The 15,598-nt window shown below is 34.8% G+C and overlaps 1 protein-coding gene across 5 annotated transcripts in view; it reads left to right on the top strand.

Moving 5' to 3' along the window:
• The window catches only part of IL1RAPL1 (interleukin 1 receptor accessory protein like 1), a 777,496-nt gene that overhangs the window by 746,442 nt on the left and 15,456 nt on the right, over positions 1-15,598 (top strand). For all 5 annotated transcript variants that reach the window (XM_083851491.1, XM_083851493.1, XM_083851492.1 and 2 more), the window contains one exon: positions 7,648-7,791. In XM_083851491.1, the coding sequence (XP_083707617.1) occupies positions 7,648-7,791 (144 nt within the window). The remainder of the gene's footprint in view (positions 1-7,647; positions 7,792-15,598) is intronic.

Genomic DNA, 15,598 nt, shown 5'->3' with positions numbered 1-15,598 from the left:
GAAATTAATATTGAGGGTGGTACTGACAGTAGCTAAACCCAAATTTATTAATGACAAACTACATACTGCAGATGATGTAAGGGGTGGATCATACACTACAATTCTATTTTTTCACAGGCTTTTAATTCAAGAAAACAAGCCCATACGTAATAAATAAAAATATAATGCATAAGAAGAAATAATGTTCTTCTACAATATTACATCTTCTAAACTATGACTTTCATGCTGGATCAAATCTCTTGTGGTCTTATTTAATTGTAAACTTAGGTGGTAATACAGATTATTATTTAATTTTGTGGCTATTTCTGTGGAAATTCTTGACTGCATGTCTGCAAATAAAATACCAATGCAAAAATAATCTCAAATTCTATGCTCTCCTAAGTTTTGAGGGTTGTTTTTTTTTTCAGTTTTTCTTATTTTAAAAACTAAATAACATATTTACGGTTTTCATGGGACACCCATCAGACCTGTGGGCAGGTAATACATTTTATGCATTTTTTTCAAAGTATCTCCTTCTTTTTCTTCCATTTTTTCTCAATGTTGTTTACTTTTCTGTCCTGTGCCTCTTATATCTTGGGTCTGTTTTCTTCTGTCATAGGGCATCTATGGGGTTCTTTGACCCTAACATATGTAACTGAGGGATGGTTAAAACAACTTTTAAAGAGTTTTAATAAAATATATTGTTTAGAGGAAGAGTTATTCTATTTGAATTTGCCCATGAGAATGTATGTTTGAAATTAAAGCAAGTTATTTTTTTCCATAGGAAATGCTTCTTGAGGAAAAATTTAAGTAGGCATACTTTAAGCTCTTTGCCTGTGAACACATAAACATTGTATTAATATTTCCAAATATTGGAAGCCAAATTATGAATAGTAGGAAATTCTGAATATTCTTCATCCAGTTATTAATGGTAATAGAATTGCTGAGAAGCACCTTAAATTACTGTGTTGTTCACATATTAATGTAAATCTGTTTTATAATGTCAGGACTTGAATAATCTAAGTTTTTGATTTCACGAAAATTTTCAATGACTAGACACAACTTCACAAAGCAGTAGGCATGAGTGACAATTAAAAGAGAAAAGAAACAACAGTTATCATCTAAACTCCATGAAGAAACCACAGGAGTTACAGTTCCCTTTGCCATACTGCTTCATGATGTTTCGGAAATTTCTGAATTGGCACTCATCATGTGAGATACGAGAGCAAGGAGTTTCATATTACAACTTCTGTTAATTGTTCTTAATTAACTGAACATTTCAGCAAGACTCTTAAGTCTCAGTGGAAGCAAAACTTTTGTAAAACACAGATCCATTTGGTTTGCTAAGACCTCACACATGTATGTCTTCCAGCATATAAGGCATTCAGCTTTTGCTCTGCACTGTAGGATAAGCTGTTCTGAGTTCCTCTCTAGGTTTTAGAATTGAAAGTGAAATTTGATTTGATTTGATGTGAATTGATTCCCCCCTCCCCCACCATTAAAGAAGCCATCATAGGTCATTAAAGAAGCCATCATAGGCCATTAAAGAAGCCTTCAGGTTGTCTTGTTCTGAGCAGTGCAAAGATTCAGTACATGACACAGGAACAAAGGTGCATGACATGGGGCTTCCTGACTTCTTTCCCCAAGCCTAACCAATAATGACTACTCTTTTTACACTCAATCTCATCTAAAATCAGTAAATTAGTTGTGTACTAAAGAATGTTTCTGTCTGTTTGGCAGAAACTCTTCATAAAACTCTTTTCTTCATCAGTAAGGTTTCTATCCTTTAGAAAACTGGAGTAAGACATCTCCAATGAAAAGATTAGTCAGATTACTTACCATGTGCCTAAATCCAGCTCTCCTCTGAAGAGATGTCAAACAAATTGGTTTGTTAAACAGATTTCTTTTTAAAACAGCTTTTGTTCCTCTTTTATCATAGTTCTTTTTATATAATGGCTATGTAAGTTCTTTTCTAACCCTGATTGACAAGGAAGAAAATATTTTAAAATAAAATAACACAAATTGTTCTTATAAACCATTCAGAGCTAAATTATTCATTAATGCTATCCATAGGAAGAAATGTAAACAGTATGTTTTATGATCTTACATCCTTGGAACTTGGTACTCCATTTTTCCCCACATTTTGGCACCTCCCAGTACTTCTTACATTCATTTCTTTCAGCAGATCTAAAAGAAGTAATTGTGTGGGATGTCTGATTTCTGTAGCACAATAAGCAAATAGAATCTCTCCTAATCAGTAAGGTTTTAAGTCATATAAAATTTATTTGCGGAAGCTAACTAGAGATTAATTCAAATCTGCATATCTGCAACTTTTTTTCTTTCAATTTGAAGTATAAACTGCCTTTAAAATGCAGTGTTCTGTATTTAAATCTAGTAAACTTCAGTAGTGCTGCAGCATCTACATTTTTTTCAATCTTGTCTTCTCTTGAGCTAACATGCTCAAGACTGTAATTATTCTTCTGCTGGGAACAGGTATTCCATACTTCTCAGAAAGAATAAAAATGTCATCACTAAGAATATACATTCTATTATTACAAATTATTTTCTCTAGTCTAGTAACACTAAAATGTCCAACAGAACCACAGCTTGGATATGCTGTCTGTTGTACTAATGAATAGGTCAACAAGATCCCCAACTTGTATTGGCACTCATACATACATATATGGAGTATGTATTATATATTGATCTAATAAATAAAGTGAGATAACCGTGTCTCAATAGTTCTGACAGATAAAATGAAGCTACTGCATTGAAAAAAAATAAAAATTTAAAACTATAACCAAACTTACCCACCTTAAGTCAACTCTGCAGGCATTTACAGGCCTATGTGGCCTATGCTGGCAGAAAGTATAAGCTTTGTGCTTATAGATGATTTCATGATCAAGCTAATGAACATGCCAAATCTGCTTCTACTGGTATCAGAAGTATTATTATTTCAACAATATCTATTAGTGGTTATTCACAGCAGTATTCATAAAGCCATCTTTGTTCCTTAAATACAGATTTATTTTGCTCTTTGAAACAAATGAAAAAAATATCAAAAAGTAGAAAATAGTTAATACATGTACATATACACATACTGTGTATGCATATGCTGTGTAAAGCTGTGGTTCAATATGCTATATTTCTATGAAAGATATCTCTGTATAAAGATATATTGCTTTATAGCCATGCTGTATTCAGAAAAAGGAAAAAAAAAATCATACTTCTCCATTTTTTTAACTATGAGTATGGTTTTCTTTCTTTCCAATCTAATCTCTCTCTTCTTTTTACTGATGATGTCTAAAATGAGATTCAGATGACTATTCCTTTTCTAGCTGGCCTCCTCCTTCCTTTATGGGTAAGACAACTCTTTATAAACAAAACTACATCTGATGAAACATTGGTCTTGCATTGGTTATCGGTATCTGGTTTTTTCCATTCTCTCGGGCATCATCATAGAAAATAACAGTGGAGAATTTTAGTAAGCATTATCTTTACCTGCTTCCTTTCCAAATTATACCCATTACCTTTATGTTTCACTTTATAATTGAAGCCTATGAACATATATCTAGACAAACTAAGAACTGAATCTAAACAAGCCTTTTAGCTTTATTGTAAAATTGTCCAAGACAAGCAGAGAATGGAAATGAGTCTAAGACACAAAGTTGCGGAGATTTGTGTGGGATAACCTGAAGCTCTGTGAATAGTCCTGTTGACTTCAGAAGGATTACTTATATTCTGTGAAGTTATGCAATCTGTGTAAGTGATTGCAAAATTGAAACCTTAGATAGACTGTAATTGGATTTTGAAAAAGCCTCAGAAAATTAATACACAGATATAAATCACATGTCCTTGAAGAGTTATAAATCACACACACACAAAAAAATGTTTGAAACATAATTATTTTTCTAGGTAGCTCAACTGTATACGGACTAATGAATAGAATAAGATTAATTTTAAATTATCACAGATCATTAAATGTAAGGTTTCTGAAGCATGTTGTATAAGTCATGAGGTATGAATCTTATTTACACTCTTATTTACTTTCTTATTACAACTCCAGCTAAGATAAGTGAATTACCTGCTTTACACAGAGAAAGGAAGTTTATCAAAAATTAAAGCCAGGTAAAGATCAAAGATATATCCTACAAATACGCCTAATGATTAGGACAGCATCGCTATAAAATGAGTACATTTATTACCATCACATCATGCTGAATATTTAGAGAGGATGTGTACTTTTTTTTAATTAGCATTTTCTTTCTTTGGGTTGCTGGGCCAAAACCTCCTGATAAGGAGAAAAAAAAAATGTAGCCGTTGGTCAAGCTGCTTGTAACAAATCTTGTTTTAAATCGAAGCTATTTATTCAGAAACCAATCTACTACTGCAGCAGTAATCAATGTGTTTTCCGTTGGAGTAGAACTGTTCCTGTGCTACTGGAGGACTATTGTTAATTGCCTGTAACTAAATGATCGCTGTGCTTCTGAACGTAGCTCCTTGGCACTTGCTCATTTGTTGTGTTTAACAGAATGCCTGTCCCCCTAAGGGTTAGCCGAGTAATTTTCCTCTACTACTTTCTACATTCAGCCTCAGCTCCTTAAGGAGGGCAAGGTCTGTAATTTGAGAAACGTAACACAGAGGCTAAATAGGTTTTAAAAGGTTTGCACTTTTTGTCTCTCCCCTCTGATGTGGAATTGTGCTGAAATTGAATCTTTTTAGCGTGCAGCCACTGCAGGAAACTTGAGTTTCAGCAGGAAAAACAGATCACACTTCAAAGGGAGTGCAATGCCTGCTGTAGCAATCATGTTCAAACTGCAGTGCAGAAGGCAGAATAAAGCAGCACAAAACAATCATGTTTCTGCAAAGGCAGCCTTACACTCTATCCTTGCTATTCCACCTTTACTACATCCTTGCTGTCACACACATCACCAACAGCCTCACAAGACACCTTTCAGGAGTAACCTCATCCAGGTAGGAGTCAGAGTCCTCCGCTCCACCTCACAAGGGGAAAACCAGACTGCTTCTGACTCCTTCAGTTCGGCATAACACAGGGTGATGCTCTTCAAAAAATTCCCAAGGCAGCTCAAAGCTAGATGGTGCCCCTGCACAGCATGCTTTAGTAACCTGCAGTTGCACTAGCTTGAGGCCTGAAAGCAAACTGTTTAATGTGGCACTATGCACAGGCTAATCTGTCCTGCCCTTCACGGCACTGTACAGACAGGGCTGCACTAGTTTGTGTGCTTTGGGGACTATCTAAGGCTTTTGCATGGTGGTGTGTAAGGATGGATAATTACTGTATCTCTCTGCCTTAAGACCCTTATAAACTTCACCTGAGACAGAGAGCGCGTATGCGCTGATACATAGCTCAGCATGGAGGAAAACACAAACTTGCTATGCTAGAAGGAAAGAGCAAAAAACTTACTATGGAAACAATTCTGTTTAAGAATCATCTTCCCCTTGTACTCATATGTGAACATGATCGGCAAGGCAGCATCAGAAAAAAAGGCAATTTCTAGTACTTTCCAAGGTGACTTAGAGAGTTTTGTTTCTTGCTCTGCTTGCCTAATAGGTTTAGGACAGTTTTATGTATATTCATATAGACTTTTTTTAAAGAAAAAATACAAGCATAGTCTTGAATAATTTTATGGGGAAAATAGAACCTAAGAGGGACTCTTTGATGGCAAAAATGATGCAGTGCATTAGTCTGATTTCATGCATAATGATAGAGAACAGGTAACTAACTACCTGCAGCTATTTTTTCCATTTAATCTCAAAATCATTAATTTAGGAAAAACTTTTGTTTTCCAGCTGTATTTCCGTCACTTTTAATGAGTCACAACAGCAGGCACATAAATATTTTGTACCTAGCAACCCAACATATTAAAAACTGTTCTTCTAGTTCCTATTAAACAGCTGCATCACCTGTAGTACAAAATGATATACAGGCTATAGTAAGCCAGTGCAGAACAATTTCCATTTCCATTCATATTGTAAAATACTGTATTACTTGTATGCAAACATTATTATTTTTTTGGTTATTTTTATTAACATTCCCCTATCTGGACCAGAAGACAATTGAAAGTCTGAAATAACCATGCCAGTCTTGAAAATATCTAACACAAAGGAGTTTCCAGCACAGTTTTGGAAAGAATGACAGAATATAAATGCCTTTTTATTTTACTTTATTACAGTTTTAGTGCCTTCTAGAGAGCAATGAAATCATCTTACAGTTGCCTCAAAATAATAAAAAAATGTGTGATTCTCAGTAGACATAGTCAAAATAAATGGAATTGTCACTTTCTCCTATAACCTTTTATTTCTCTAATTGAATTGTATTGTGCTGGAGTATCATGTCTGCATAACCACAAAAGCCAAAAAAACGGGCCTACACTGCTTCAGTCAGACAGAACCTGCCCACTGGAAGAGTGTGGTGTGAAAGTAACATGAACAAAGCTTTCTCCAGCATAGATATTATGAAGCAAACTGCATAACTTAGTTTTCCAAGATTTGATTTCTTGGCATTCCTCAGAACTGAGTGATATTGAAAAAATATAGATGGTCTTAAGATATGCCATTTATTACTCATTTCAAGTTACAACATTTCTAGCAACCATCCCACTGTCCTTGTTTAACATTGCTAGTTTCAAGATGATTAGCAAAGGAAAACTAGCCACAAAATGGATGCCACATAGCTGCTTGAGTTTTCTTGAGTGTGCAATGGTTAAGACAAGGGGATTGAAGGCCCATGATGACATACTACTTATTCACTGATAAGTGACCCCACTGAGGAGATTGCTGTTATTAGATGTGGCTACATTTGACTGGAGTCACCATCCTCAAAAGGGAACTACATAGCATGAACTCAATCTGCCATGTGAATCTCTAGTGGCAGACTGCAGCAAAGGCACAAAAGAGGAGGGATCATGGTCTGAATGGGGACGTCAGGACTGACAAATTGGGTTGGTTTGCAATGGCTAACCATAAAGCAAACCCTGTTTGGAGAACGACGAGAGAACAAAAATGAATTGCAAATCGTTGGGAAACTGTGTCAAAGATATTTACATATAACCGAGATGTGAGGCTCTGGGATTCCTTGTATAATTTGTCTTCACATCCCTCAAGCTATTTTTTCTTTGCTTTTTTTTTGTTTGATCATTTGTTTGTTTTAGGAAGAAAAAAAATCCTTAGTTTAATTGTAGGCAGTAGACTAAAACTCATCCAAAACCAGATCTTTTTCTTATTTCTGTGTGGATTAAAGGAGGAAATGTGTTTTAACTATAATCCACAAAAAAAAAATATTCACCTCTGCTTTCATTGGAATGTCAACATTTACATGTGTAAAACAAACCGTGATATATCCACAGTGAGAGAGAGAAGGAAGAGGGTTATCAGATCTCTCTTTTATATATATGCACATACACATCCCAGCAACAGTTCTTTTTTCAAATGAACAATCCAGACACAGTACCAGAGGAAAAAGTATGTTATTAAAGGAAAAATGTTCCTATTGTTATTTTTTCAAGGGTTCTTTAGCTAATTAAAAAAAATAACAATAATAAAATAACCCTCATTATTTTATTTTACTGTTTAATATAAGTAAGGTCTACTGCTAATCTTTCTCTGTTTTGGAATGTGTTTGTTACTGCATTTTGTAATTCTTTGCAGAGCTGATGTATACAGTTGAGCTTGCTGGTGGGCTTGGTGCTATTCTGCTGCTGCTTGTTTGTTTAGTGACTATCTACAAGTGTTACAAGATAGAGATTATGCTCTTCTACAGGAATCATTTTGGAGCCGAAGAACTAGATGGAGGTAAGGCAGCTTTTCAGTATGCTTGTCAGTATGCAGCGTGTGCCTGTCTTCTATTCTCTTTACTAAGGCCCAAGTTTAATTTCAGTTTAAGATGCGTTAACTACAATTTTTATTCCTCACTGCATTAGCCACTGACTTTAATACACTTTCCTCATGCAGCACATTAGCAGCAGTGGCTGCTTAGCTGATGTACATGCTACTCTCTGATCTCCAGGCAACACCCATGTCTTTTAGATTCATACTCCCAACACCAAATGAAAGCTACCAGCACCTATGCATTAAAGATTTTCCCTTTCTGACAGTTCCAAAAGGCAGTTTCACTTTTCCATAAGGAAGGAAGCATATTCCTAATTGCGTTCCCCAGATAGGTAGAGGTTGGAGTGAATCTCAATTTACTCCTTGTTTAAACTGATCTGATCAGTCTCAATAAACTGTGCTGAGTGTTTGGGAATGCAAATAGCAGTCTATTTTCTTGACTTCACTTAATCACTGAGAGAGCAGCTAATGGTCATTAAAGTTGTTCTGTGATTCAAGAACAGCCAGCTTAAACAAAAAGTAGTCTGCAATGTACGCATGGCTTGTGTCAAACACATACATGCATTTTGTTTTCTTCAGTTTTTAAGCAATGAGGAAAAATGTCTTTTCTGCCTCTAGTCCTACTAATCAAAACTACTATTGGACAGCAAATTTGGTTGAGCTGCAGGCTCTGATTACTTAGGTTTGGTTTTCTGGGTCAGAATTCCTGATGTTTTGTGCTACCACTATGTCTTTGGTGACAGGACCTTCCTTTTTTACTGAAATACTGCTGAAAGTTATTTTACAGTTCAAGGTAATAGCCTGTGGACAGAAGCCACTGTGTGACATACTATAATAAATACATACTGATAAACAAGCACTGGCCAAATCTGTAACTGATAAGGGAGAAGACCAGCAGCAAAATTAGAGGTCCTTGTGTAAGGGAAAGAATTCCATATTAAGATCACTAGGGAATGACCCACTTCTGCCTCCAATCTAAAAAAATGCAATAGGTTCCAAAATAGAAAATGCTCAGAACAACAATGAGCCTAAGTACATAAAATTTTGTATCTTTCTACCAGATTTACAAAAAGGATGCATATTAATACAGAAGCTCAATGGGAGAAAAAAATCTGGTTACTTATTTTACAAAGGAGGAAACTGAGGCCCAGTAGGACCATGATTCATGAAGGATTTTGGCAGACAATTTTTTTCAGGAGCTGAGATCTTTCCTTTTCCAAAAAGTAACCCCCAGTTTAAAGGAGCATGCTTACTTGTATGTGTGAATTTAATAATAATCATATTATAATGTGAAAAAAATAGGTGGTTTAATTAATAATTGTTTAAATATATGCAATTTAATGTTTTCTCTCTCATTTTCAGGAATTCTTACTTTTACTGTCATTGTTTGTTATCTCAAATCTCTCATATTCATTTGCAAACTTACTCTAGCAAGTGTGACACACTTGTCTCTCTTCTCCCATCTCTAACATCAGTTACCTGGGAACAAAAGCATCTTTATCACCCCTTTTAAACAACAAAAAATGAATCCCTCAAGGATAGTATTCTGGGATTCAAAAGGAGGAAAAATAATATCCATACAGTTTGTTTTTTTTCTGAGCAAATTTCATTGTTTAATAAGATAAAACATGGATTTTCCTTAGATGATCAATACAAACACTCATAGTTTGGGTGCTTGGTTGTGGTAATACACCAAGAAAAATAACACTTGCAGATTCTCCAAAAAGAATACTACAGCTTCTGCTGTACTCAATATACTAGCAACACGGATAAAACCTATTGTGCCAATGGATTTACTGCAGCTGGACTTTTACTCTGTCTCTTTCACTTAAGCTCTTGCAGAAACAGGAAGACAGTGACAAAATGTCCCCACAGAAGACCTGGCTACAGTTTGTGTGGAAATAAATTGCAGACCTACATTCAGGTTCTTTCCTTTGGCTTTGCCTGTTACTGACAGGCTCAAAATGCTGAATTCTAAAATCTTCTTCTAACCTAACCTCCTGCAGTGCAACAGCAAAACACCCATGTTCTATTCATAATTTACATTATGTTCTGGCATACTTCAGGATAGCATGTAGATAAGCAAACATCAAAATACCGTAGGCTTTTTTTTTGTGTGTATGTTCACTATATTGTATCCAAAGAGGATTCAAAATGCTTTAAAAGTGAGGTCCAATTAAATTTTTCAGTTGAAAATCTCTTTTAAAATGCAATGCTTCATTTCTTCTGTGATCAGAGAACAAGCCCTTCAGGATGTCAAATCTCATCACAATTTCTTGTTCCTTTCCAAACCTTAGACAATAGTTTTTTCTCATACACATTTCTGTGTAGGCATGGGTAAATTGCGAGAAATATTTGAAAATGGAGTATTTAACCCTTACAGCTAAGATAACTTAATTTATTACTTTCTCTAGTGTTCACAGATGCTGATTTCTCATTTCTCTAACTTGTAGCTTTGAATTTCACATCTTCCCTCTCATCCCAGGGCATCTATTCTCCTGCTTTTTTCTCTCTGCGGCGAGCACTTCATCTCAGCCTTGCCTTTATTGTCTCATGGGAATGTACACTGAAGCCTCCCCTTCCCACACTTTCTTTCCTTTCCTACTAAATTAGAACATAATCAAATCAATACAGAATACTGGAGTTTGGTTATTAAACTTCACCTCAAACATCTGACTGGGAGCTGGAACAGAGGAGCAAAAAAACTTCTCTGACCCATGGCAAAGCATTAGCTTTGTCACCTGCAACTGTTTGGCATGACCTTGCTTCTCAGGGAGATAGTTCACACCTACCAGTTAGATGGTCAAAAACTCCCAAACCTGTTTTAGTGGAGAATTTTAATTCAAGATCTGCCTACAAACACAATGAAGATGATACCTTCAAACAAACATCCACTATTATTCTGAAAACAAAAAAAAAAAAAATCAGAAATAGATACTTCACTGGGAATTTCTGAGGGCTGATCATTGTTAAATACCAGGCAACCATTTTAGGTTGAAGACTCTACCTTTGAAAGTTAATTTTAAAAAACTTTGTCCCTAAATTGCACTTTAACTAACACATTATTAGTGAAAACAATTTTAAGAAGTGGTGATTTCTTATGTTTTGCTATACATTGGGCTCTAACATTAGAGTTTTATAACACATTTATCCTCTGAGACGTGTTTTAGCTGTTATGTTTCTGTATTTTTACAGACAGGATCTTCTCTGTCACCTTTCCCAGTTTTTAAATGAACTTAATCAATAAACTAACTATTGCACTTTAACTGACAGAGAAGAGTAAAAGTGCAAGAAAACATTTACAAGTACCTGGGATCAAGACACATGCTGAGTTCTTTCTATCTTGCATTCTGGGATCTTTTTGTATCAGAAGAGAGATTAACACTGTATGGAAATCCATTCTTTGCCTACACAAAATATGAAATCCAGGCCCCCTAAAATCTATGGAAATTTTCCTAGGGTTTTACCCAGAAAAACTTTCTACTTTGTGAGACAGCCTCTGCTCATCAAATCATGTAAGGTTCAGTCCCCAAACAGGACAGCCATGGTGGACAGACAGTAAGGGTGGAGAGGGGAGTCAGACCAGCAGCACCCTTGATAATGCTGCCTTGAAGTGGACAGGAGTCTCCAATTCACCACAAGAGCTATTTTCAACTTTTTCTTGCTGTTTCAAAACATGAGAATTTCCAGTGGATGTTCAGATGTCTGTATGTTAGCTTTAAAATATATTCAGAATAAACCCCAAAGTCTACAGATAATAGGTTGAAAACTACTTGACATGGTCAGATGGGCAAAATTACTCAAAATCATGAATTTACATGTATTTATATTCCAGATTCCAATTTCAGAAAAAAAGAGCACGTGGCATGGTAATCAGCAGAAACTGCCTGCAGGCACCAGTCCCTGCCATTTCTTGGGTGCATAAGTAACCATTTAAATTGATGAAAGTCTTTTTTGTTTGTTTTTTGTTTTTATGTTGTTTTTTTTTTCTGAAGGAATTAATAAGCAAAGGATGAACACTATCATAAGAAAGAAGAAAGTTTGCACTAAGAGGCTGGCATTAAAATAGATAAGAATACAAGCATTTAGAAATTAAAAAGAAGACTGAACAAATGTGCTGTGAATGCAGTTCTCCATTAAAATTTCATAAATATTTCTTGTCACAGCGAGGCTGACAGGAAGCCAAGTTTCAAGCTTAACAACAACAACAACAACAACAACAAAACACATATAAATTGTAGTCATCTGACAACTATAAAGTAAGAGATTTGTTTGGCAGGTGATTTGTCAAGCTTCAAAATGACCCTCCATACCTTTAGATCCCATCAGCTGTTTCTGCAGTGTTGGACAGGGGCTCTCCATGGTGTCTTTCATCTTATTCTTAATGTTCCTTGCAAAGGAAATGTGGGAGAATAGATGAAGGTCTCGGCCTCTGAACATGCCAGGGTTGGCACAAGGGAACCAGAGTTACTCTGATTTCACTTTCAGTTCTCAACCCCCACCCACACCCCAATTTGCCATTTCTGGAATAAAACAAAGTACTCCTAAAATGATTAAAATGTGTCACTGCTGAACTCTCTAAATGGAAATGTTCCTTGATTTTCATATGTAATGCCTGTAATGGTTGTTTCTGGGCTATCCAGGTTGCAATCTCTTAAGAGATGAGTTTTATTGTTTACTGAGAGGTAGCAAATCAATACTCAGATTACGAGACTGACAAAACAATTTTTGCCTTGAAGTCCCCGTTGCAAGTGGGACTCCTTACGTAATCGTGATTTTCATCCTTACCATTATTTAGCAGCAAGAGACTTTCAGGTTTCACAGACAGACCTATGGGATTGCCTAAATAATAGCTTATTAACTGCACAAGTCAAGACAAGGTAAGACATACTTCTCTGTGGTTTACTGGATTTCATCACAGTAAACGTCTTACACAGCAAAGAAAGACAATGCTTTGAGATTCTTAATGCTTCAGTGTGACTTGGTTGCTAACTTTCCAATATAGCTTTTATCAGTGGCTTAGGCACCTGCCAAAGTACTTGTATTAATGATTATGCTATGCAGGTATACCTAGCCTGAAATTAATGCTGAAGTTAGTGACTTTGCAATTACAGAATCTTCCCTGGGGACCCATGGAATAAGTTTGCAATAGCAATCTCACCATGGTGTATGCATTCTTATTGGCTATTGGCAAATTGTGGCAATAAGAAATGCTACTCTATGAATATCAATTTCAAATTCTATTAAAGCCACCTTTAGAAAAAAAAATGCAGCTTTCATCTTTCCAAATATTACTGGTTACAAAACAGGGATTTTCTTTTTATTTAATTATAATTTTGTTGTTGGAGAATTGCTTATGCTAACTCTTTTTGTTTATTTATTTACATCTGAAAAGCAATTCAAACAATAAAATCTCAATTTATGTCTCCACTGAGTATGGGTTTTTCTAGTTTCCTTGAAACTTACTAATTCAAATGAAAGATCTTGCTTTTTTCTCTCTCCCTGTTTTATAGCATAGAAAGCATAATTAATAATAAACTACAAAAATATTTTTTAAAACAGTATTATCACCAAGAACTTCCTTATATTTCAAACTAAAAGGCTGCTATAGATTAGAGTCCAGAAGTAAAGCAGAAAGAAAACAGATTGCAGAAAGAAAACAGACAGTAGTCTGAAGACAGATATCTCCTGTTCCTCAGCCAGCAGCTTTATCAGATAGCTCTAAGCTTTGAAGTTTGTTTGTTTGCTTGGCTTTTTTTTTGTTTTGTTTTGTTTTAGTTTGCTTTTTGTTTTTGTTTTTGTTTAGTCACAGGCCAGACATTAGCACCCGATTTCAAGAATTTTAGATTGAAAGCCTGTTTCCAAGCTACATCCCCCTTGAGTTCTGTTTATACCTACAATGACTTCTTTAAATTTTTGATTTTGCTCAAATCAAGGCTGCCTCTGCTCCAGTTTTCAGAATAACCCAATGATAAATTATAAGCACTATCATTAGAGATTAACAGAACTAAAGAACATGCATAAACTTGAGCGTGTATTTTATATAAGTTACTATCTCTTTTATTGAATTAGGACTATAACAAGCAGTCACTACTTGACACTTTGTTAATTTAAGAAATTTCTTTGGTACAGAAAAAAATATATATTCCTTCATTTTCTGAGTTTATATGACACTTTATTATTTATTTTCTCATTTTTTAAATAAGAGAGAGTCTTTCATAGATAACTACTATGTTATGCTATGACTGCTTGCTAGGTAGTTAACATTCGTTCTTTCATACCTTATTACTAATAATGTTTTTCTCAGTTTTGTGTCAGACCAAAAAATAAATCATACCAACCAAATATGAATTACCTTCTATCATCATATTTTAATTTTCATTAGTGTTAAAATTCTCAGATTATTATAAGTACTGCATTTTCATGTCAAAAGCAACTTTCGAGATTAATGCTGCACCAACTTTTAATATTAAAAGTAGAATTGCTTCAATAGTAGTATTTAATAATTTAATTTAAACTTCCTTACTAATGAGAATGACTGAGAAACATTAGAGAAGTCCTTTTCATTTAATTACAAATATAAAATCAGAGAAGCAAGAGGAAAAAATTGCCATTAATAATAAATTATTCAGTTTAAATAAGTAATAATCAATCAATATATATATTTCAGAATTTTTAGTTGAAATTTTAGAAAAACAAGCAAAATACAGCTTACAGATATTTTTATTTTTTAATACTTGAAATCATATCAATGTATTATTTTTTATCTGTGGAATCACTCAAGGAATGTCAGATGCAGCATTGATATCTTGGCATTTTCATAAAGTTTTTTTGTTTTTTTTTATGAAAACCACTAGAATTTCGTGTTTAATTTTTTCTTATGTTCTTTAAGCTCAGTATGACTTAAATTGATAGGAAGGGAAAAAAATAAAATGACACGAATAAAATAAAAACACCAAAAAAAGCCCCAAATACATGCCTACATGCCCTATGCCTTAATAGTATTATAAATGTGCCTGCTACAGAAAAAGGGCATTTTTATTTTTCTTGTTCTGTGGTGTGCTGAGAATACTCATGAACCTTTTTAGAACTGATTAGACTTCTTTAACCTTTTTCCAAGTGCTGTGTTTACAAAACCTCTCTCCAATTCACCATTGCCCACTTCAGAGGAGGATCTGGACTATCATTAAGTATACTACATTTAACAGGTACTTCACCATGGGAATGCTAGTGTTGGCAGGTTTTTATTTTCATTATCAATAAAAAGCAAAAAATAAAAACAAAAAAGTAGGTGAGCATCATAACCAACAGTAAATAGTGTGAGGAAAAACAAAAACATTTTGAAAAACTTTTAATGATTTGGGGTTTTTAATCAGCTAAGAATTGGGATTATATTTTCATTATTCTGAGGGTAAAAAAATGTTATTGCAATGTGAACATTAAATGTTTCAAATAATGAAACTTGTACAGATTATCTAATGCCTTGTGTTATAATTTTGAAGAAACTACACTCTCCATGAAATTTTGAAAGCTCACCAATTTGCAACTCTTGCTGAACACAGTATATTTTCAAGGAGGAAAGCCTCCTGCATCAGCCTCCTGCCAGTTCTCTGCAGGACTGGGAGAATCCATTCCATCATTTCTAAGAACCCCACCTGAAACTCTTCGATAAATCAGTACATTGCTCCCAAACTCAACCAATGAGTATGCTGACACATGCTCTGGCAAAGGAGGGGATTCTGCCATCCAGCTCCATTGATTTATAAAGGGA

This window comes from Anser anser, assembly GCF_964211835.1.
Source record: "Anser anser genome assembly, chromosome: 1".
NCBI lineage: Eukaryota > Metazoa > Chordata > Aves > Anseriformes > Anatidae > Anser > Anser anser.
This window is presented reverse-complemented; position numbering and strand designations above follow the sequence as displayed.